Raw genomic sequence first — 21,686 nt, forward strand, 5'->3', positions numbered from 1 at the left:
ACATGCTCAATACATTACAGTAATACATGAGTGAGGTTACTCTATTCCAGTAATTGTGACAAATGAGGCTTTTAAACCAAAGCGGAAAAATTAAAAAGATTCCTAAAATTAGGCTACTAATATTTTTTTAAGTGCTCAGTAGCTTTTTTTTTTTTTTTTTTTGATAGTACATTTTGCATTTAACATGGATATCAAAAATAGTCTATGTACGCTCAAAAGCATAGATTGAAACAATATGTAGCCTACAATTAATTTACATCAAATCATAGCTTTTTTAATGTGCTTAAAAGCAGCAGCAGTGTTTAGTATACAAATAATCTCGTTTTATAAAAAGTGAATATAAATATCAAATTCACCCTTCACTGTCAAAGTCAAGAATTTTTCCCCTACATGAGCTCATTTGTCCCATTTTTGATTGCTGTCCCATCATAAATTGTGAAAATAACCCATAGAAGAAAGCTTTAAGACAAACATATTTTTTTATTATTCAAATTCTGACTGAGTAAATAAGCTGGAAAATGGACCAAGCCAAAAAGAAAATGAATGAATAAATGTTATTTGCCTTTAATTAAAACAAGTTTAAACTGATTCCTTTTTTTTTTTAATGATAGATGATTATACATTTGTTTTTTAAAATAACTATTAAAAAAGTATTAAAAATGTTTAATTTAAAATGGTAATTGCATAATATTATTAAAAAACTGTAATAATTTACAATTTAAATGTATTTTAAATGCAGTTTGAATTTATTTTGCAGTAAAATAGTATGGTATGCACTTTAATAAAATTATAGAAAAGATTTTTGGTAGGCCTATCAGAAAATGTGGTTATGATCACCATCCGACAAGCTAATCCAGCAAAGATTAGTGCTTAAAAGGTGTCACTAAAATTCAGTATTCATAATTCATAATTGAATAGAAAATCACAGCAAAAAGGTCCAGTTTTTAAGAAAAAGTACCACCTCTTTCAATAGGCTGGCTACGAATTTGAATATCTTTTTATTCGTATTCTGTTTTAATCCTCTATACTACCGATGTAGGCCTACTGGCAACCAGTAGATTACACACTTGCATATAATTAAGTCCTGTAATTACGCCTCAGCGGCATAAACGCTTTCTTACCTCATTTTAGTGTTCGCGCCGCGGTGCCCTTCAAATGGAACACGTTCGAACACATTTCAAAATACTCTGAGAACTCCATTTCGAAGTCCATTTTCCAATGGAACAATACTTCCTAGCAGGGGTGCCGTAAGACGTAAGTATCTATGTTTTCTATTCAGAGAATGTTCTATTTGTTACCTGTCCAATCGTGATAAAGCTGATTAACCCAGCTAATACTCCATACTTTTGTGCTTTTATTGAATAGGAGTTGGTAAACATATTCAAGGGCGTGCACAGATGGGGAACATTTTGATTAATGTAGTGGGCCGCTCCAGTCCAAAGTGCCAGGGCCAATTTTTTTTTGTCCCAGTCCAACCCTGCTACAAAATGGTTTAGCCTCTATGATTAGTATTGGAATATAGCTCTATATTTCCATGCGTGTTCAATACAAACCTTAGAGGCAGAGATCAATGTCAAAAGTATTAGTAATTTATTAAGTGCAAATGAATAATTCCATAAGCCCTAGGTCACACAGATATATTCCATCAGTAATACAGTACTATCGGAGAAAACATATCATTAAACATTGTCTGCATACAATCCTCAGAACTAAAGACCAATGTTATAATCACAGAAGAAGGCGGTGGGTTTTCTCCCTGTCTGCTTTTCTGCACTCTCTTTTTCTGCACAGAAGAACTGAACGGCACATGCTTAATGAACTAGAACTGAACTAGGCCCATAGGCCCCAATATGTTTTAATAAATAATAAAGGATAACTGTAATGAGAAATTTAAAAAAATTATTCTATTTCTTTACAATTTCCAAGGTCAATACACACACTTTGAGTAAGGACAATAGGCAAAAGATAAATTACAATAAAATGGTCATATCAGTCAGTTTTGATAATTTATCACAATAAATGTCAAATTATATTTCTTTCCAGTTTAAAGGCAGATTTTTGTTTCCTTCAATTAAGGGCTGCTGTCATCTTCCCAAGTGCAGATCAATCATCTGTGCTTTATACAGACAGTTCCTAGTAACTGGGATAAGTAAACAGAGATTAGCATAAATGTGGATACCAATCTCCTTACAATAACTTTTCTTTGTTTTTGTCTCTAGTTCTGGTTGCCCAAATTAATGCAGCCTTATGAGATTTGAATATGAAGATTTTTTTTTGTTATGTTTTATGCAAAGAGATTTGTCTTTATGCAAAATTAACTTTGAATGGGTATGTTTTGTTATTAGAGGAAGTTTCCTTTTATGATATTTCATTGGTGTAACATGCGCAGTGTTAAAAAAAACAGTGAACAATACCAATGCAATCATTAATGCCAACATAGTTTTTAAACTTACCAAGGAAATGTTGAGATCGATCAAGACTAGAAGCGGTGCAGTATTCGCAGTAATAAAGTGCAACAGCCCAAAATGGTTATTGGTAAATAAATATGATTATTTCACCATATTTAAACAGAAGCTGTTTGGAAATTTGTATACACACAGTAGAAACTAGAACTAGACCATGATCTGACATGTGTAAAACACCATTATAAAGCACCATCACTTCACATCCCATCGCTTCTTCTTCCCTTTGTCCTTGGATTAACATTTATGTTCAGTTATGAACATCATTCCTGTTTGAAAATGCAATCCATACCTTATCCCTAAAATTACCAACTGTAAATTATTCTCAAAATTAAAGGCAATTAATAGCTGAATAGCAATGATGTAGAATACAGATGTAGAACGTTAAAATTATTCTTTAATCTGTCTGGTTGGCTGTTTTGAAATGTTGTTCTAGGATCAACACAGATGTTGATCCAGGAAATTGTTTTACCTGGTGAAACCTCACTAACCAGGAAGAAGATTAGTTATTTCGATTAGTATGATTCTACCCAAGCAGGACATGTTCCTGGATCAACAGACATATTAAACATTTTACATTTTATTTAAATATATTTTATCTCACTTAAATATCTCTTCATTTTCCAGTACTGGGGTGGTGTAAAACATATGCCGGAATAGTTGGTGGTTCATTCCACTGTGGCGATCACTGATAAATAAGGGACTAAGCCAAAGGAAAATGAATGAATGAATCTTTCTCCTACAATTTAACATGCATATTTTTGTGTAAAACACATTAATTTGTAGTAGCACAGACAGCGAAACTGACAGGATTAATCTTGTTAGCCTGCTCTAAAGCAGGTTAGCTGCAAAAAATAAATCTACATAATTTCATAATGATAATATTATAATTATAATACATAATAATAACTGAGTCAAGGTTAAATTAATCCGGAATAGCTTGAAAAACTTAGCTTGATAACTTATCCTCATTTTGTGCAATACCCAACAGGTTTTATCTGCATCATTGATTCTGCTACCAATCCCGTGGTCTGTTTTTTACTGCCATGAATGTGCACTTATCCTGGCTATCTACACCAGGCTTGACATAGCAGCACATTCTCATCCTAGATTAGCAAATGTGCAGTGGGCTAGGCTATGATGCACTGATGAAACTGGTCAAATTTGGCTTTTTTTTTTATCCTGCCTTTCATAACTCTACTTTTGTGCTTACCTCCGCCCTCAGTCTCTGTGTCGAACTGAAGACGATGTTACATTCTGGATGTTATCACATTTGAATCGCTCTTTGTTTTACAGTTTTTTTTCTTTGTCATTGTTACTACATTTAGATGAAACTTTTATATATATATATATATATATATATATATATATATATATATATATATATAATTTTGTGCAAAATTAATGTAAATAGAGATGTAGTTCGGAGAAAGACGACTGTGACTGTTGGATCACGTCTGAACCAAAGATTTACAATTCAAACAAGAGCAAGCCGTAATGCACGGGGAACTAAGCACAATAAAAGAGGTACTACATCCAAACACCAGATAATGACTGACCTTCAACAACAGAAACACACAGGTTTATATACAGGGAGAATAAAGGGTTAAACAATGGGATGGTGAACACAAATCACAGGGGAACTAACTGGGGTAACCATGGGGACTAAAGGAGAGCACAGGGTAAAGGAACTAACATACAAAGTGGATATGAAACATGGGAACTTAACACTAGTCAACAAAACTACAAGAGAGGCTCGTGAATATTTTGAGTGTATATTTGTTGCTTCCTTTTAGCATCTGTTAAAGCATCTTGGAGCTGGGAATTTTAGACTTAACAAGAAGACACTTTAGCTATTAAATTACTGTTTGTACTTGCAAGGAAGAAGCTGAAATTTGGACTGTGTAAATCCCCCACTGTTATCTATCTGATTAAATAGCACACTGCACTATTTGCACATATTGTTACTGTCAGCTTCAAATGATTTGCATTAATGCCACACCCTCATAAATGATTTAGAGAAAGACCTTTGTTAAACTGAATACAATGAAAGAGAGATCATTCTGTTATCAGAACTTATATTATAATAGAACAATAAATCTACTTTCTTTGCTATTGATGTCTATTATTGTTTGTTTAGGTTCAATGAATAGATTTTTTTTTTGATGATGTCCTGTAACTTAACTGATGGAGGAATTCATGATTTGATCTAGTGAAAATCCTAAGGTTAAAAATAATCACATGACATTCATGTATGAAAGCTTTTGTTTAAGTGTTTTGATTAATGTTTCTTTATGTCTAGGTAATCGATGAGCTCTGATTTTTTATTTCACTTTTACTTCAATGAAACACAATAAATGCATTATGGGTTTCTGTTTAATTTCCATTTTAAAAATACATTCTTGTGTTTTTTCAGATAATGACAGATTATTCTGTAATCCATTGTAAAAAGTCAAATATACATTCACTGGCCAATTTATTAGGTACACTTGTCCAACTGCTCGTTAACACAAATTTCTAATCAGCCAATCACGTGGCAGCAACTCAACGCATTTAAGCATGTAGACATGGGCTGTTTCTCAATTCCAAGAACGCAGAGAACAGACTTGCGTTCTTGTGAAGACTGGTCTTGCCAGGTCACCACGGATGAATGAACTTGTGAGACCACAAGAACAGAACGCGTCCTCTGAGAAATGAGAAGCTGTGTTTTTTCCTGCTTTGCTTTGCTTTTTTTAATGGTAAATTATTCAATTACAGCATTCATACACAATTTTTTTTTCCTTTTTAAAATATATACTATGTATAAAAACAAATATACAAAAATTACAAATGTATGTTGCACAATAAAAATAAAACAGGTTTTATTATGAATTTCAGCAAATAAACACACTTAATGGGTTTATTCCTTTATTAAGATTTTCATGGTTATGTTTATATTCACTGTTTCATTTAGGGAAACGTCTGAGGTAAATAAGTCATATCTCTAAACATTAATAATAAACCTATATAAAATGCTGCGCTTCCCACCTCCAGTCGTAATAACTTCTGGGACTTCTAGAGCGAGTTCGGTGCTCAATTGTGCATCCATGCAACCTCGATTTCAAAAATACATCTAGGAAGATTCACGCATCCTTCATTCTTGCGGTCTTGAGAATTTGAACTGCACTTTAGCAGTTGATGATGAAGTTACTTGAGGACGCAAGATCGCTGAAGAACGCATATTGAGAAACAGCCATAGTCAAGACAATCTGCTGCAGTTCAAATTAAGCATCAGAATGAGAAAGGTGATTTAAGTGACTTTGAATGTGGCATGGCTGTTTGTGTCAGACAGACTGGTCAGAGTATTTCAGAAACTGCTGATATACTGGGATTTTCATGCACAACCATCTCTAGGGGTTATAAAGAATGGACTGAAAAAGAGAAATTATCCAGTGAGCGGCAGTTCTGTGTGCGCAAATGCCTTGTTGATGCCAGAGGTCAGAGAAGAATGGCCAGACTAGTTCCAGCTGATAGAAATGCAACAGTAACTCAAATAACCACTCGTTACAACCGAGGTATGCAGAAGAGCTACTCTGAACGCACAATACGTCCAACCTTGACGAGCAGAAGACCACACCGGGTGCCACTCTACACCAAAATTTGGACAATAGAAGATTGGAAAAACGTTGCCTAGTCTGAGCAGTCTCGATTTCTGCTGCAACATTCGGATGTTCGAGTCAGAATTCAGCATCAACAACATGAAAGCATGAATCCATACTGCCTTGTATCAACGGTTCAGGCTGGTGGTGGTGGTGTAATGGTGTGGGGGATATTTTCTTGGCACACTTTGGGCCCATTAGTACCAACTGAACATCGTGTTAACGCCACAGCCTACCTGAGTATTGTTACTGACCATGTTTAATCCTTTGATGAAGACAGTGTACCCATCTTCTGATGGCTACTTCCAGCAAGATAACGCACCATGCCATTAAGCGCGACTCATCTCAGACTGGTTTCTTGAACATGACAATGAGTTCACTGTACTCAAATGGGCTCCACAGTCACTAGAACTCAATCCAATAGAACACCTTTGGAATGTGGTGAAACTGGAGATTTACATTATGGATGTGCAGCCGACAACTCTGCAGCAACTACGTGATGCTATCATGTCAATATGGACCACAGTCTCTGAGGAATATTTTCTGTACCTTGTTGAATCTATGCCACGAAGGATTAAAGTGTTTCTGAAAGCAAAAGGGGTCCAACCTGATACTAGTAAGGTGTACCTAATAAAGTGACCAGTGAGTGTATATGTCTATAAATAAATCCCACAAAAAGAAAGAATAAAGTTGTGAAAAAACCTGCTATAAAAGAGACATTTGCTTGGCTTATAAATGTAAGGTAGGTGCAATAACCAATAAGTTAATTTGTGCAAAGATAATCCTTCAGAACACCATATTTACCAGAATATTAAAAACAGGCATCAACAAAGCTTAACACAAACAAATAAACATGAATATTAAATTAGGAAAAAATCACTTTTACAGTTTACAAACATTTGACATTGGAAATCTGTACCACAGCACGAATATCCCCACATCCAACCTTTGAGATTCAAATGTGTTGTATAGTCTTCATATAACAAATTGACATGATAAAAATCTTTAAGTTATAAAACATTAGTTCACTGATGATTCTACATATGGCACAGCTTGTTATGGGTGCAGGAGCTTTCTGTATGTCCCTTAATCTGCATTTCATATTATAAGTAAGATAAAGACTGTCAACATACTTTATAATTTAAAAATACACACATTATTTAATTCATTTAATTTGTGATTCACGATTTAATTAGAATAAACTTGATGAACCCTTTCAATTCAGAAGGACTTGAATAATTAAAGACTTTAATTCAGTTTCTGTATGGAGCAGACAGTACATTTCCAGTCATTTATTTTGCAGTTTGCAGTTGCAAATGTAACAACATTTTTAGAAATGTTCAGAGTAACAGTATTGTCTAAATACAATACACAGTAAATATAAACACTCAAAGACCCCCTCAACCCCCAGACAAAGTTAGAAAAAGCCCTGAAACAATGTTAAAGGTCACAGCTTTTGTACGTTAACTTTGATAGCTTTGTACCTTATTTCTGAGAGATTTTATACTGAATGCTCTCTTTGATTCTTCAAAACAATGAAGAATACAATAAATATTGCTGTGAATGAATCAACCACCCAGTTAAAGTGCAAAAGTCAACATTCATTAAAAAATCCTGATCATAATGAATCCAGCAAGCTATTATATTTCCCTTTGCAAAATGTCTTCACACACCCTGTTCTTTTGTTCTATTGACATTGGTCTTTCCGCATTTCAAATCTGGGTTTTGTATTTCATTCCACATCACAAAGATCATGTGTGGCAGAAACCTGTGGACTAAAATGATTTCTCTGTAATAACAAGGGTCAAATTTGTCGACATTTTCAGCTGGAACACTCAGACCAGCAGTTCGTACGCCAAAATGGGATGTAGGTTTGAGGCCAGCCTTTTCCAGACACATTCCCATATAAACGTCATCAATGGGCAGCAGAATTACAGAGTGTGACATGTTGTAGATCGTTCTGGCTGTGAAGCCGGACAGTAGAAAGCCTCCTCCACCACAATACGGAGGATAACTCTCGGACTCCTGTATCTGAACTGGGACATAGTATTTACTTGAAGGATTTCTTATAGGCCCTACATTCTGGATTAGGTGTCCAGCAAAGAGATGTCTCCTTCCATCATTGTCTTCTTGACCCTGTAGATACTCGATCATGTTAAACGTATTGGCAAAAATGTCATCGTCTCCATTTAAAAGGAATCTGGCGTTCGGGCACCTTCTGTCCATCCACTCTAAGAAAAGGATCTGCTTCAGTGTGAGGTTGAAGAATGAATCATTGAAGTCCCATTGTAAAATGTCCTTGTTCTCATTGTTCTCCAGCTTCAGTAGCCTATTCAGCCTGCGTTTCTCAAAGCCACTTTGAGTTGTACCAATTATAAAGACTCGACGGATCCACACACCTTTGTGCAGTCTCTCCTCAGCCCATGTTTTCCGCAGAACTTCTCTGCGATCGTAATTCTCTGGAGAACTCTTGATGACCAGCAGGAGGAAGACATCTGCAGAGTTTTGAGCTCCACCACACTTATCAGGCACATCGAGAATCATGGGAAAACTCTTACAGTGTCGGTAAAGCAGAAAGTCTTTGATATGATCTGGCAGAGTAGAGAATTCAGTAATATTATAAGCTGAGATATTCAGCTCACAACGTGTAGATAATGGCTGAGGAGTTTCAGTTCTGGGGAAATCTGTTAGGTCATGAAGTTTTTCATGCTTTTCTTTGCTCTTTTCTTTCACTTCTTCTTTAGAGTCATTTTTGTTTATAATAATGAGCAGGCACACAACACCTGTCAGAAATAATGCTAGAATGTCCACTGTTTTCTTTTTCATCTTTGCACCTGTTGATGAACAGAGACACACTTGATGATGTTGTTAGTCACAAAAACACTCAACACAGACATTTGTGCATTCTGCCCTAAATGATGCAGTATACTTACACACACAAACAAAATATACACTACTCAACTCTGTAATGTATGAATGAAATTTTATTGGTCATTTTACTGTTTGACATTTTTAAAGTCCCATGCCCACTATGTAATTTAATTTGCAAGGACTGAGTGCATGGTTTTTATTTGTTAAAATGGAATGTGTTCATGTGGAGCACAAAATAATAGTGTTTTTATACACTACTGTTAGGAAAAGGAATATATTTTTATTATTTTTGTATCTTTTTATTTTCATCGGACAAATGTTGGTGTTGGTCATTTAGGGGTCATATATTAACTGAAGTTCTACTGTTGTGTGTGGGATGCTGTGCATACAAATTAGCATTTTTGCAGAAGTAGATAAATGCTGATCCAAAATTTAATTAGGCTCTGCAGAAACTTCCTGTCTGAAGAAAAGTGTAAAAACTGAAAACAGAAAGTTTTATGCTTTTATTGTTGTGCAGAACATCCATATAGAAAAAGCGGACATATGTCTGGAGTGCGGCCAATGCAGGACTGGACAATGATTGACAAATCACGAATTTCCCTAATCTCCACCTGTAAATATCAGCTGCCTATATAAGTTGAAGTCAGGAAATGAAAACTGTTGCGCACCTCCTCCTTAATGTAACTTCTGCATTGCATTGAGGATAAAAAAAATTGCTGTGAATCAAATTATTCTTTTGTATCCAATAAATTGTTAAGATTTTTGACATTGAAAAACCTCTTCTGACCTTTTTTTCTTGAACACGCATGGAATTGATTGAATATTCCTACACTACCTGACAAAAGTCTTGTCGCCTATCCAAGGTTTAGGAAAAACAAATAATAACTTGCTTTCTAGTTGATCATTTGGTATCAGAAATGGCTTATATAAGAGGCAATATTCTCTAGATTACGCTTATTTTAGCACAATAAAATATGATCATGCCTTGATTATTAATTACTTAATTAGGACAGTAAGGTTTGACTTTGCTTAGATAAAAGCCTTCTCACTTAACAGAGATAATGTACAGTATAGAATATAAAGTCGTGGTGCAGTGGAAAAAGAATATTGTGTATGACTCACATGAGCTTGGAGGACTGCATCTATGGATCTCTGCAATTACTCAAATAACTTTGGCTGGAGAGTTCATCAAGATTATTTTGGATTCATCTTCAATGCCTTCTCTCATCTAACCCCAGACATGCTCAATAATCTTCATGTCTGGTAATTGGGCTGTCTATCCTGGAGCACCTTGACCTTCTTTGCTTATGCAAGGACTTTGATGTGGAGGCTGAAGTATGAGAAGGAGCGCTATCCTGCTGAAGAATTTGCCCTCTCCTGTGATTTGTAATGTAATGGGCAGCACAAATGTGTTAATATCTCAGGCTGTTGATGTTGCCATCAACTCTGCAGATCTCTCGCACGCCCCCCTACTGAATGCAACCCCAAAGCATGATTTTTCCTTCTCCAAACTTTACTGATTTCTGTGAGAATTCTGGGTCCCTTTGGGTTTAAAATAAGATGCAGTTCAACAGATGATTTATCAGAAAAATCTACCTTCTGCCACTTTTCCAAATGATCAACTAGAAGTCAAGTTATTATTTGTTGCTCTTACAACTGGGATTGACAACAAGAATTTTGTCAGGTGTACTTTTTACGCTGTTTATTATTAAATACTTTTAAGAGTATTTTTGTTGTCATTTCTTCTTGTTTGAAATATCTATTTTGCATTTACAATTTTGTTATATACAGATGAAGTCAAAAGTATTAGCAGTCTTGTGAATGTTAATGGAGAGACGTTTTTTACATCATGTTTAAAACACAATATTTGTAATAACTCATTTTTAATAACTAATTTCTTTTGTCTTTACTATGGTGAGAGCGCAAAATATATTTCCGCTTATATTGCAAGGTTCTAGTATTCAGCTTATTATCCATTTTAAAGATTTAACAAGGTTATTGTGTTAATTAGGCAAGTTAGGATATTTAGAAATGTCATTGGAACCCAGGAGTTTGTTTTGTAAACAATCAAAAAAATATGTTTATTAAGGAGGCTAATAATATTGACCTTAAAATTGTTTTAAAGATTTAAATAACTGCTGTTATTACAGCCAGACTAAAATAAATAAGATTTTCTCCAGAAATGAAATTGTCCTTGCTTGGTTAAGCATCTCTTCAATTAAAAAAAATTGTCATTTGAAAAAAATAAATAAACATTTGAGAGAGGAGGGCTATTCATTTTGACCTCAACTGTATATATTCATTTTCTTATATTCATTGCTTAAAAATGGCTTAAGGAATATTGAAACTCAACACTGAGTTTATAGTGCATTTTACATTTCTGAAGATAAGCAGTGTTTTCAGACATGCAAATTGAAATAAAGCATTCCTGTTTAAGCTTATCTCTGCTCATTGCTAATTTTAGTAGTGCTATTGTTTGTTTTCATCCAGTTAAAGAAGTAAGTAAATAGGCACACTGCCACTTTAGCTCTCAAAAACTAATTTAATATGACTAATTGTAATATCAAACTTGTTTCTGAGAGCTAAAGTGGCAGCATGCTGATTTTCTTATTTTTTCAATTGAGTCTGCCTTGATCGAGCACCTGCCTTTAAGTATCTTTTGAATGTGTGTACAGTGTTTTTCATGTTTTATACACTAATGTTAACACGTTACAATAAGGTTCATTAGTTAATGCATTTACTAACACAAACTAATCATGAACAACACATCTACAGCATTTATTAATCATATATGAACATTTACTAATCCATTAATAACATCCGAGTTCATGCTTGTTAACATTAGTTAATGCACCATGAGTTAACATGAACTAACAATGAACTACTGTATTTTCATTAACTAATCTTAACTAACATGAACAAATACAGTAGTAGATGTATTATTCATTGTTTGTTCATGTTAGTAAATGCATTAATTAACATTACCTAATGAACCTTATTGTAAAGTTTGATCCACTAAATATATTATTATTGTTATTATTATTATTATTATTATTATTATTATTATTATTATTATCCCATTTATGAGAAAACTAAAGCACACTCTTAGAAATACAAATGTAAAATCTGTTACTTGAGTGGTACTTTTCAATAGGAACAGTACACTTTTGTTTGCTTTAGGTACTATTATGTACAGGTACCTTTTAAAATATATACCCCAGTTTTGGTTCAGGCCAGGGCCAATCAGGGTCAATGGGAGGGCGGGTGTCTTGGCAGTAATCCTTGGCTAGCTGAATTAAAACAATGGCTTTCAGACCTGAAACAAAAGCAAATCAAATGCATGGTTGTATTAATTTATAGTTAAGTTATGGATCTCTGAAGTTAAGTTGATAAAATATGGTTCAAAACTTTCATTGGTTTATATTATTTCTTTATTATTATATCAGGGTGTCCGTGGGGTTGTAAAAGGTAGTAAATGAAATTTGCCAAAATTAAGGGCAATAAAAAGTATTAAAAAGTAATAAATATCATCTGACGAGGTATTAATTTTTCGGGCCCAGTATTTTTAGATCAATTTTCGATTTGTTTAAGTGCTGGCCTTTATTCTAAATTTTGCGTGGATTTACAGGGAGCTTTTGTGACTGCAGGAAATTACGTGGTGAATGTTGATCCGCCCGCCGAGATCAATCGAGTGTCTTCGGAGAAGGTGCCCAAATCTCGATGCGTAATTCACTGCGTGTTCAGTGAAAATGTCTGTTCAATGTAAAATCTAACACTTCACATTATCCCCAAACAAGCTCGCCTTTACTAAGTTTACACAGAAACTGTGGCTCATGACAAAGAACGGTATTGCGCGGGTGGTCATCGCGAGAATCCTGCTCTGCCCCGGTCAGCTGATTCGCCTGCTTTTTATCCACAAACCCAGAAAAATGTAGATCGGCACAAAACAAGGCTGAGCATTAAAAATGACACAAACCGACACCAGAACTTTTAAAGGGTGGCAGAAATTAGACTTTCTTGTGTCCATTCTTTCTTAAGATGTATATTATTTTTCTATTTAATTACTAATGACTGCAGCTTTCAGCCTTGAATTGAATGATTTGTTATAATCTTTCGTTTGTTTTGTTGCAGAAATATTACTTATTAAACTGACATGCATAAAAAAAACAATTGTGCAATATAAATATTTCTTACTGCAATGCTTCATTTTTGTTGTTTTTCATAAAGTAACAGTAAGACTTTTTATAGCAGATAACTCGCATTCAAGCACATTCAAGGCAGCATGATAATGGGAAATGTAATTTATTAGTAGCATCACTGTCATCATCATTATTAATATTTTATAATTATTAGACATTCGTTTTGGAATTATTGCACAAATATAAATGTCATCACAGCATTGGTTGTTTCTGATTTTTGTTAGAGCTAATAAATGTTGTTTTCAAATACAATAAATCCCTTAATTTACAATATGCTGTGGTGCTCGTTCATTTTTAGTGGGTGCTCCTACATTTTTTTTTTTATGGTGCTTCTAAATATTTGAAGTTAGGAGCACCGGTGAATAAAGTTAATTTCGAGCCCTGACACACAGAAATTATGGACACATTTCAACATGATTGTCTAACCATGCTGAGAGTTCCGGGCTGAGAAACGTTTGTAATCGTGCCACCCCGTTCCATGCTCAGTGGGGAAACAACCATACCAAACTGTTCTTAGATAAGCGACTATTGACATTGATGACATAGATAACATTAAATTAAAAACTATGGACAAAGGCCCATTGTGGCACCTTGATTAATCCCTCTGCTTTACTTAAATGTAAATTATCTGTGATATGTTATTTCATTTGAAAAGATATTTCATTTACGCCACTACAATTGTGGCTTGTGCAAGTCGTGCTGGTATAAAATTTTTTTTGAAGGTATTAAAAAAGGTAGTAAAAAGTATTAAATTCAACTTAAGAAGTTCTGTATATACCCTGTATATGAAAATATGGCCACTAAAGAGAAACCTGTTGATTTGTGATGCTAAAAGACTCAGTGCATACTCAGCCATTTATATAAAAGGAATCTGAAATGGGTGCTTGTTGTCTGAGTTTGGCCTTTTAAAAAAAGCTTTTTGCCACTCTGTTATATCATTATAGATGTCAGACCAACAAACATAAAGTGTCAATTAATGACTTTTTTGATTTGTTCACCAACTGTTTATAACAGGCGTCACCAATCTTGATCCTGGAAGGCCGGTGTCCCTGCAAGGTTTAGCTCAAACTTGCCTCAACACACCTGTCTGGGTGTTTCAAGTATACCTAGTAAGACCTTGATTAGCTTTATCAGGTGTTTGATTAGGGTTGGAGCTAAATTCTGCAGGACACCGGCCCTTCAGGAACAAGTTTGGTGATCACTGGTTTATAAAAAACAGATACCTGGCCTCAACCTTTTAAACAGTTAAGTGTTACAAGTCTACTTCTAGACAGGAGGTTAAGGAGCTGGCTGTCTGGTTTAGTCACAACAACCTGGAGCTCAACACGCTCAAAACAATGGAGATGATAGTGGACTTCTGGAGAAACCCCCTTGCTCTCACCCTACTAAGCATCATGGAGAGCATTGTGGCAGGAGTGGAGTCATTCAGGTTCCTTGGCACCACCAGCTCTCAAGACCTGAAGTGGGCCACTCACATTGACTGCATTGTCAAAAAAGCTCAATAGAGGCTGTACTTCCTTAGTCAGCTGCCAACCTTATAAGGGAGCTGCTGAAACCGTTCTACACTTCTATCATTGAATCAGTCAGCTGCACAACAATAACTGTTTGGTTTAGATCAGCTACCACGTCTGACCTCCGAAGACTACAGAGGATAGTTCGGACTGCTGAGCGAATCACTGGTACAACCCTTCCTACTCTCCAACAATTGTACTTATCCAGAGCGAGCTGAAGGGCTGCCAAAATCACTCCGGACCCCTCACACCCACAACACTGCCTTTTTGAACTTTTACCTTCTGATCAATTCTGCAGAGCACTGTGCACCAGAACAGCCCGACACAGAAACAGTTTCTTCCCTCAGCCAATCCATCTCATGAACACTTTATGATAGTAATTGTGAAAATAATTACTACTTTTTACACACATATACACTTATTTATTTAACAGCATACTTTACATGCCAATTTGCGCATAACAGCTGCATATATTACATTGTATATAGTAATATACCTGTACATACACTTGTCAATTTGTATATTTGCAGTCACTATTCACTTCTATTTTTAAAATATATTTATTATCAGTTTTTTTTTGTTTGTTTGTTTGTTTTGTCTCTGTCATTCTGTTTCACTGTAAAAGCTCTGTCCAAAAACAAATTGCTTATATGTGTGAACATACCTGGCGATAAAGCTCTTTCTGTTCACGGTCATGTTCTCTATCGTGTTTAGTGTTGGTCAACTGTGGTAGCATCTTTTAATTAGGAAACAAATATTTTATTATTATTATTATTTTTATTTTTTGTTCTTTTATTGATAATCTTTGTATGTTCCTTCCTAATATGTGTTTATTGCTGTTTTTACTGTTTTATGCTCATATCGTGTGTTTATTTTCTCTCTGTAAAGCACTTGTGGCAGTTGGAAACGTGCTATATAAATAAACAGAACTTGAACTTGATTCTAATATTCTCCACAATAATAAGAGGAGGTTAAGCCAAGTATTGATCATAGGGATCAGACAGCTTGCTAATAACTTCAGTTGACCAAACCTATAATGGCTCTACCAGGATAAAAATTTTCATTATCAAAAACTGGTGAGAAATGCGAGAGTTGTTTTAATCCACCTTAGAGCCTCAAACCAAACTGCTATAGTATTTCTGATAAATGAATTTGTAGTCTAATGTATTCACTTTCTTTAGTATCGGCTGTATACAAATATAAATTCAATGCCTTTCAAATTTAGTTGGCCTCTACAGAAATACAGGTGGGTGTTACACTTACTCAAAATAGAACATTGCCCCTGGCGGCCCAGTGATACCATTTTAAGTTTGGTAGGTTTAACTCCGCTCTCCTATAAGGCAAATATAGCAAGGACAGCCTGATAAGTGGGTGTTTGTTTTTTTCCAGATGAAGTTGGTAAATATTTTTCTTTTCATTAGAGGGATATGAAAAGAATATATAGAGCAATTGCAAATGTCAAAAGTTTTCAGCAAAATAGTGAACTGTTTCTTCATTTTTTGTGTAAGCTTGTATTTTACAGTACTTTCAAAATACTCAAAAACTATCTCTGCAATGTTTTCACACAATTGTATTTGATTTACTCTATCACATCTATAATGTCACATCCAAAATATCCAAAGCATTGTTTCTTTTGGATTGTGCAGTTTAATTGACAGAATTACAACAAATTATGTTGTGAATTCACTAACTTTTTAGTGAACTATAGTGTTTAGTTAACTATAACACGTTTATTTTCCTCATTTCAAATCTAAAAAAGGTTTACAGTTTGATATTTTTCTGATCCCATAACTTTGTGGTTAGTTGTTTTGTAAAATATAAACATATGTTTCAATATAATGTTAACGTTTACTTTCTTTGTGAATTTATGTTTTGGATTTTTACTCCAAATGTGACATCCATAACAATGGAATTGCTCTATAACAATTTGGGTTAATATTAACAAGACCACTCAAAGAGAGTTTTGTCCATCTACATATTCAACAGACCTCTTACAGTTTCTGATATAGACCTGTAATAACAATTTTATTTAGAGTTGGTGTAATTTTGATCCCAAGATGAGTAAAACCATCCTGTGAAACAATAAAGGGTGCCTAAACTGAGGGAAGTATTTCTGCTTTATGGAGGAATAACAATACATATTTAGAATTATTGATTTATACCCTGAGAATTCACTTAATTTCAAACAAATTTAAAACAGCAGGGATAAACTGTTTTAGATTGGTGTGAAATATATTTATATCTATTCCTTTTTTATTTCTTTTTTTGTGGGGGAGGTGGGGTGGGGCTAAAAAAAATTGACAATAGGTTATCAAAATAAATATACTTTTTTTTTTTGTACGAACTAACTTTATTATTGAATCTGCCTGTGATTTGTCCATCTACAGATTGTGAACTGTCAAAAAATAAGACAAAGGAGCTCATAAAGGGGCCAAATTCTGGACTTTGTGGGGGGTTAGGTCTTTCAAACCCTCCTGGCTACAGGCCTGTCTACATATGACATGCAATGTTCTAAAGAGCCAAATGTGAATGTACACTCTTAGTTAATACTATAGGTCTACGTTAATAGACAATTTATACATTAGCACACACAATTAACTAATTACAATCTATTGATTACTTAATCTATGATTCAGAAGGATATTATGGTTTAGTTCTGCATAAGTCACACGTCTGTGCTTAGTTAAGCATTATTTAATGTATATTACTTCCAAGATATTCTAAAGTTTTACCGACAGTTGTTACATTTATTGTTCATGCTTTGTCATAGTAAACTTTGAGTGTTCAGCTGAATAAAATTTGTTGTTAAAGAATTAATCATTTTGATCGAACATGAATATGTCTATGATAAACATTAGGATAACGTCAAGAGAACTGTGCAAAATAGCTATGAACAGGTTTATTTAGCTGCGTAAAACCGATTTGAATTTGCTTAGTAGATAAATTAATTAACCATTTGCCCCGAAAATGCATTTTGTATAGTAATTATTTTCTCACATCGTATACATACTGATTAAATAATAATTTAACTGCTTTGTTTCAGATCGACTGACAGCAAAAGGAGAAGTTAAGCAAAAAAAGTGCAGTTTGACGTCAAATTTTGTTTAAACTTACATTTGATTTAAGATTGTATCAGAAGAGATATCTGCTGATGGTCTCTCAAGCTTTACATCAAATAATTAGATGTTTACTTTATCATTATATAATGACCGAATTAGCTCTAAACTCTCTAACCCGTTATGTTCGACAACCAATACACGCAAGAATCATGTAAAACATTTTATATCGCAAAACTTTCATTGTGTTGCCACATTGACAAATCTTATTTTTAAAGAGCAGTCGTAAACGAAACATAATTTAAACCCATTTTTTGCTATTTTCATCTTACCTTTGGCTCAAAATAAATCAAAGTAATCTGCTGTGTAATTTAACGTAAACGCCAAAACGAAGCAGAAAGAAAGCATTTACCTTACCTGACTGTTAACTCGCTTCATGGGGTAACGTCGACACAAATATTGATTCTGTTAATGTGGAAATGAGCTACAGCGACCATATGCGCCCTGCTGATAACAGCTCCAACTCCTTCCTCTAATGACTCGCTGTGGTGCAGATCTCAAAGGAAACCGAAAACTTATGACTTAAGTTTCAAAACCTGACGAGCATATTCGTCACCATAACGTATCTCTAATTTGCGTAACATTTAACGAGGCTCACAAAATTATTTCTTTTAAACCCCTTTGCAATGCAGTTTATATCTCTACTAAATCTAATACTAATTCTATGTGATTTTGTTCTATGGAGGTTTTATATTCTATGAGGATTTTTCCAATAAAACATAACTGCTGTGCATCAAGTGTAATATAGAACACTTTAAGCACAGTATAATAAAACATACACATATTTGCCAAGGGACAGTACAACATAATCCGCAATAAAGTGATTTTACAGAGTGTATAACCTCACTGTGTCAGCATCTTATGTTGGTTCTAGGACAATTCTGTTGACTTTTTGAAATGTTTCATCTAATGTCTAAAAGGGAGGATGGCTTTAGATTAAATGAATAAGGACTTGAAACAGGACATGTAGTGAAAAGAAAAACAGCTGAAACTACCAGGTAATGGAAGTTGTTTAAACTGAAGGTCAATGGAGAAACCCTTAATATACAGCTACACTGTTGTTGTGTCACTTGCCTACAAATCCAATGGGTTTGCTTTACATTATGGAGTGACTATATATTTAATCAAAGGTTTCAGGGCAGAAAAGGCACAACTGACACGATTGTTAACAGTGTGGTATGACACAAAAAGTGCAACTATATGTTGGTTAATATGGTGAAGTCTTCAAAAGTTACCACCAAACATCCGCTCACAAGAGCACTTTCATTTTAAGCATTGTGTCAAATGTGATACCATTTTGTCATCTGACATTTTAATCAAAGCACAGTTTTACTCATACACAAAACTGATACTGAGGAGAGAATAAACTGTTGAATAAAGTCTTCATTTTTATTTTGTGCATGCGCGCACAAATGCATCCCTGTAGCTTGATAAACTTCTAACTGAAACACTTAAGGCATGTAGTCTCTCTTGACTTCTGTATTTTTTTTTCTCAAAATGTATTAAAGGTTTCAACTTAGGTGGAGGAGTTAAAGTATTTTGGGGTTTTGTTTTCGAGTGATGGGAGGATGGAACGTGAGATTGACAGGCGGATCGTTGCAGCGGCAGCAGTAATGCGGTTGATATACCGCTCCGTCTTGGTGAAGAAGGAGCTGAGCTGAAAGGCAAAGCTCTTGATTTACCAGTCAATCTACGTTCCTACTCCCTCTGAGCTTTTGGGTTTTGAATGAAATGACAAGATCTCGGTTACAAACGGCCGAAATGAGTTTACTTCACAGGGTGGCAGGACGCATTTTTATAGATAGGGTGAGGAGCTTTGTCACCCGGGAGGAACTCAGAGGAGAGATGCTGCTCCTCCACATTGAGAGAAGTCAGTTGAGATGGCTCAGGCATCTTTTTCAGATGCCTCCTGGGCACCTACCTATGGGAGGTGTTCCAGGCATGTCCCACCGGGAGGAGGCCTCAGGGAAGACCCAGGACAAGCTGGAGAAACTATGTCTCTCGGCTGGCCCGGGAAAGCCTCGGGATCCCCCCGGAGGGGCTGGAGGAAGTGTCTGGGGACAGGGAAGTCTGGGGCTCTTCTCCTAATACACAGTATTAGAGAGAACAGTTTTAAATGTGTCAAAACTACTGATATGTCATTTGCTCACACATTCACGGTTCTTTATGGCAGATGGCACATATAACGTAGCTTTTACTGACTTTCATTTCAAATTACCTTGTGACTCACATCCTATTTTTCCAGTGACCCAGCATCAATTACTGTTGGAATTTGAACTTTATCATCATTTATTCATTCTTACTCTATTTATGGATCGCTAAATCCTTTAACTCTAAAGATGTCAGGTTGCCTTTTTTTCTCCAATAGAGTCAAGGTTGCTGAAGCTCTTAAAAAAAAGGGGGAAAAAAACATAAATGTACACAAGAAAAACTAATTATATGATAATAAAAAAAAAGAATTATTATAAAACCCATATTTTATTTCTTCGAGTCCAACATATCACCATGCCACAGGTCATAAAAATGATTCAAAAAACAATCTTTTAAACCAAACCTGTACCAAAGAAGATAAAAACCCTGTTTTAAAGCTAACCGATTTCCGGGAAAATAAATAGCCATTCTTTTTGTCCTCACATAATAAATATAACACAACCACCTCTGTGGTCATTTCCAGCATCAGTGAATTTCTAAATAAAATAAATGGTCTCAATGGACACATTACACACATTCAAAGACAGATTGGTCAACTTGTGCGTCTATAAATTCAACAGTGATGGACAGTAGTCACTTTGTCACTGATTACAGCAGCATACACTAAACAGGACAACACCTTGAAACAAGTTCAGAACTCATAAACTTATTGAGTAACGATGTGGTCTGTTAATTATTGACAGAATACTGTCTCTGATTTTTTTACTGCTGTATGTCCAGTGTAATGCATAACGGCAGAAAATTAACACTAAAATGCCCGTAAATGAGGAGTTTTCCATATTTTGTCATTCGAATTTTGTGTTTTCCCCCATTTATTTATGCGTTTGAATTGCATTATGTGATCTTGATCTGTCTTAACCTAAAAAGTGACCTTTATTAACATTTTTAATAGTTTAAAGTAATATATTGTAAGGGTTGGTGTGTTGTATATTACAGTACAAAAACATTGTTTTAAACTGCACTAAATTTTGTTATTTTACAGACTTGTATATTATTTCGTATACATTATACTATTTCAAACCACTAAAATGTCACCAAAAAGTCACTCTGTTAAACTGTAGAGTTGAATTTTCAACATAAAAAGTGGACAGAGCAGAGATCAAGATCCCATAATGCAATTCACAAACGTAAATCAGATATTTTTTACAATGTGCAGAGATAGATAGAAGGACACGACATACAGTCATACGCCAATTATTCAGAAAGTAAATAATATCAATAATAGTCAAACAATAGCATATATATTTACCAGACAAACAGGTTACACTGAGTGCAAATTCAGTTCGACTGTTGTTCTGTGCAATAATCGATCATTAATAGGCATTTGGTAGATATTTAAGAGCATGTTTGGGGCATCCAAGCAGGAAATTTCAGTTTCTGCTTGTGCTTTTTGTGTCCTGGTCCACACGTGACAGGAAATGTGGGCTGTGAAATCCACCACAGGATGGGTGCAGTTTCCCCACAGGAAAATGGTGTCTTTCTCATTGTGTAGAATTTGAAGAGAGGGTCTGCAAGAAAGACAAAGCAGGTCAACATTTAGATCAATCTAATCCCCCCCACAAAACAAAGAGAGCAGGCCAAAACAAAGAATACAATATTTGATATTCTGATGAGGAAACTCCCCAAGAATGGTCTTTAATGAGCTTTTGTCTTCATCCCCCCCAAAAAAACAGGCGCA

At 34.9% G+C, this 21,686-nt stretch overlaps 2 protein-coding genes across 24 annotated transcripts in view; both read right to left on the reverse strand.

Annotated features, from left to right (window-relative positions):
• Nucleotides 1–7,331: 7,331 nt before the first annotated feature.
• Nucleotides 7,332–21,412, reverse strand: b3gnt3.4 (UDP-GlcNAc:betaGal beta-1,3-N-acetylglucosaminyltransferase 3, tandem duplicate 4). Of its 22 annotated transcripts, none has more exons than XM_073909609.1 (5): nt 21,258–21,407; nt 20,101–20,184; nt 19,719–19,851; nt 12,172–12,261; nt 7,378–8,934 (listed from the first exon to the last, which is right to left on the reverse strand). In XM_073909609.1, exon 5 carries the CDS (start codon nt 8,924–8,926, stop codon nt 7,766–7,768), a length of 1,161 nt encoding a protein of 386 aa, XP_073765710.1. In that variant the 5' UTR covers nt 8,927–8,934; nt 12,172–12,261; nt 19,719–19,851; nt 20,101–20,184; nt 21,258–21,407; the 3' UTR covers nt 7,378–7,765. The 22 variants fall into 22 exon arrangements, with proteins under 22 accessions (NP_001103580.1, XP_073765710.1, XP_073765713.1 ...); XM_073909612.1 differs by having other exon boundaries at nt 12,188–12,287; XM_073909605.1 differs by having other exon boundaries at nt 12,172–12,287.
• LOC100536757 (low-density lipoprotein receptor) overlaps nt 20,257–21,686 on the reverse strand; it is a 35,597-nt gene continuing 34,167 nt past the window's right edge. For both annotated transcript variants that reach the window (XM_021478380.3, XM_021478379.3), the window contains exon 12: nt 20,257–21,516. In XM_021478380.3, the coding sequence (XP_021334055.3) occupies nt 21,490–21,516 (27 nt within the window). In that variant the 3' untranslated portion in view covers nt 20,257–21,489. The remainder of the gene's footprint in view (nt 21,517–21,686) is intronic.

This window comes from Danio rerio, chromosome 8 (assembly GCF_049306965.1).
Source record: "Danio rerio strain Tuebingen ecotype United States chromosome 8, GRCz12tu, whole genome shotgun sequence".
Lineage (NCBI taxonomy): Eukaryota > Metazoa > Chordata > Actinopteri > Cypriniformes > Danionidae > Danio > Danio rerio.

Bases quoted from the DNA above. Each gene is read 5' to 3' on its own strand.
- b3gnt3.4 (NM_001110110.2), bottom strand. From the start codon at position 8,926: ATGAAAAAGAAAACAGTGGACATTCTAGCATTATTTCTGACAGGTGTT.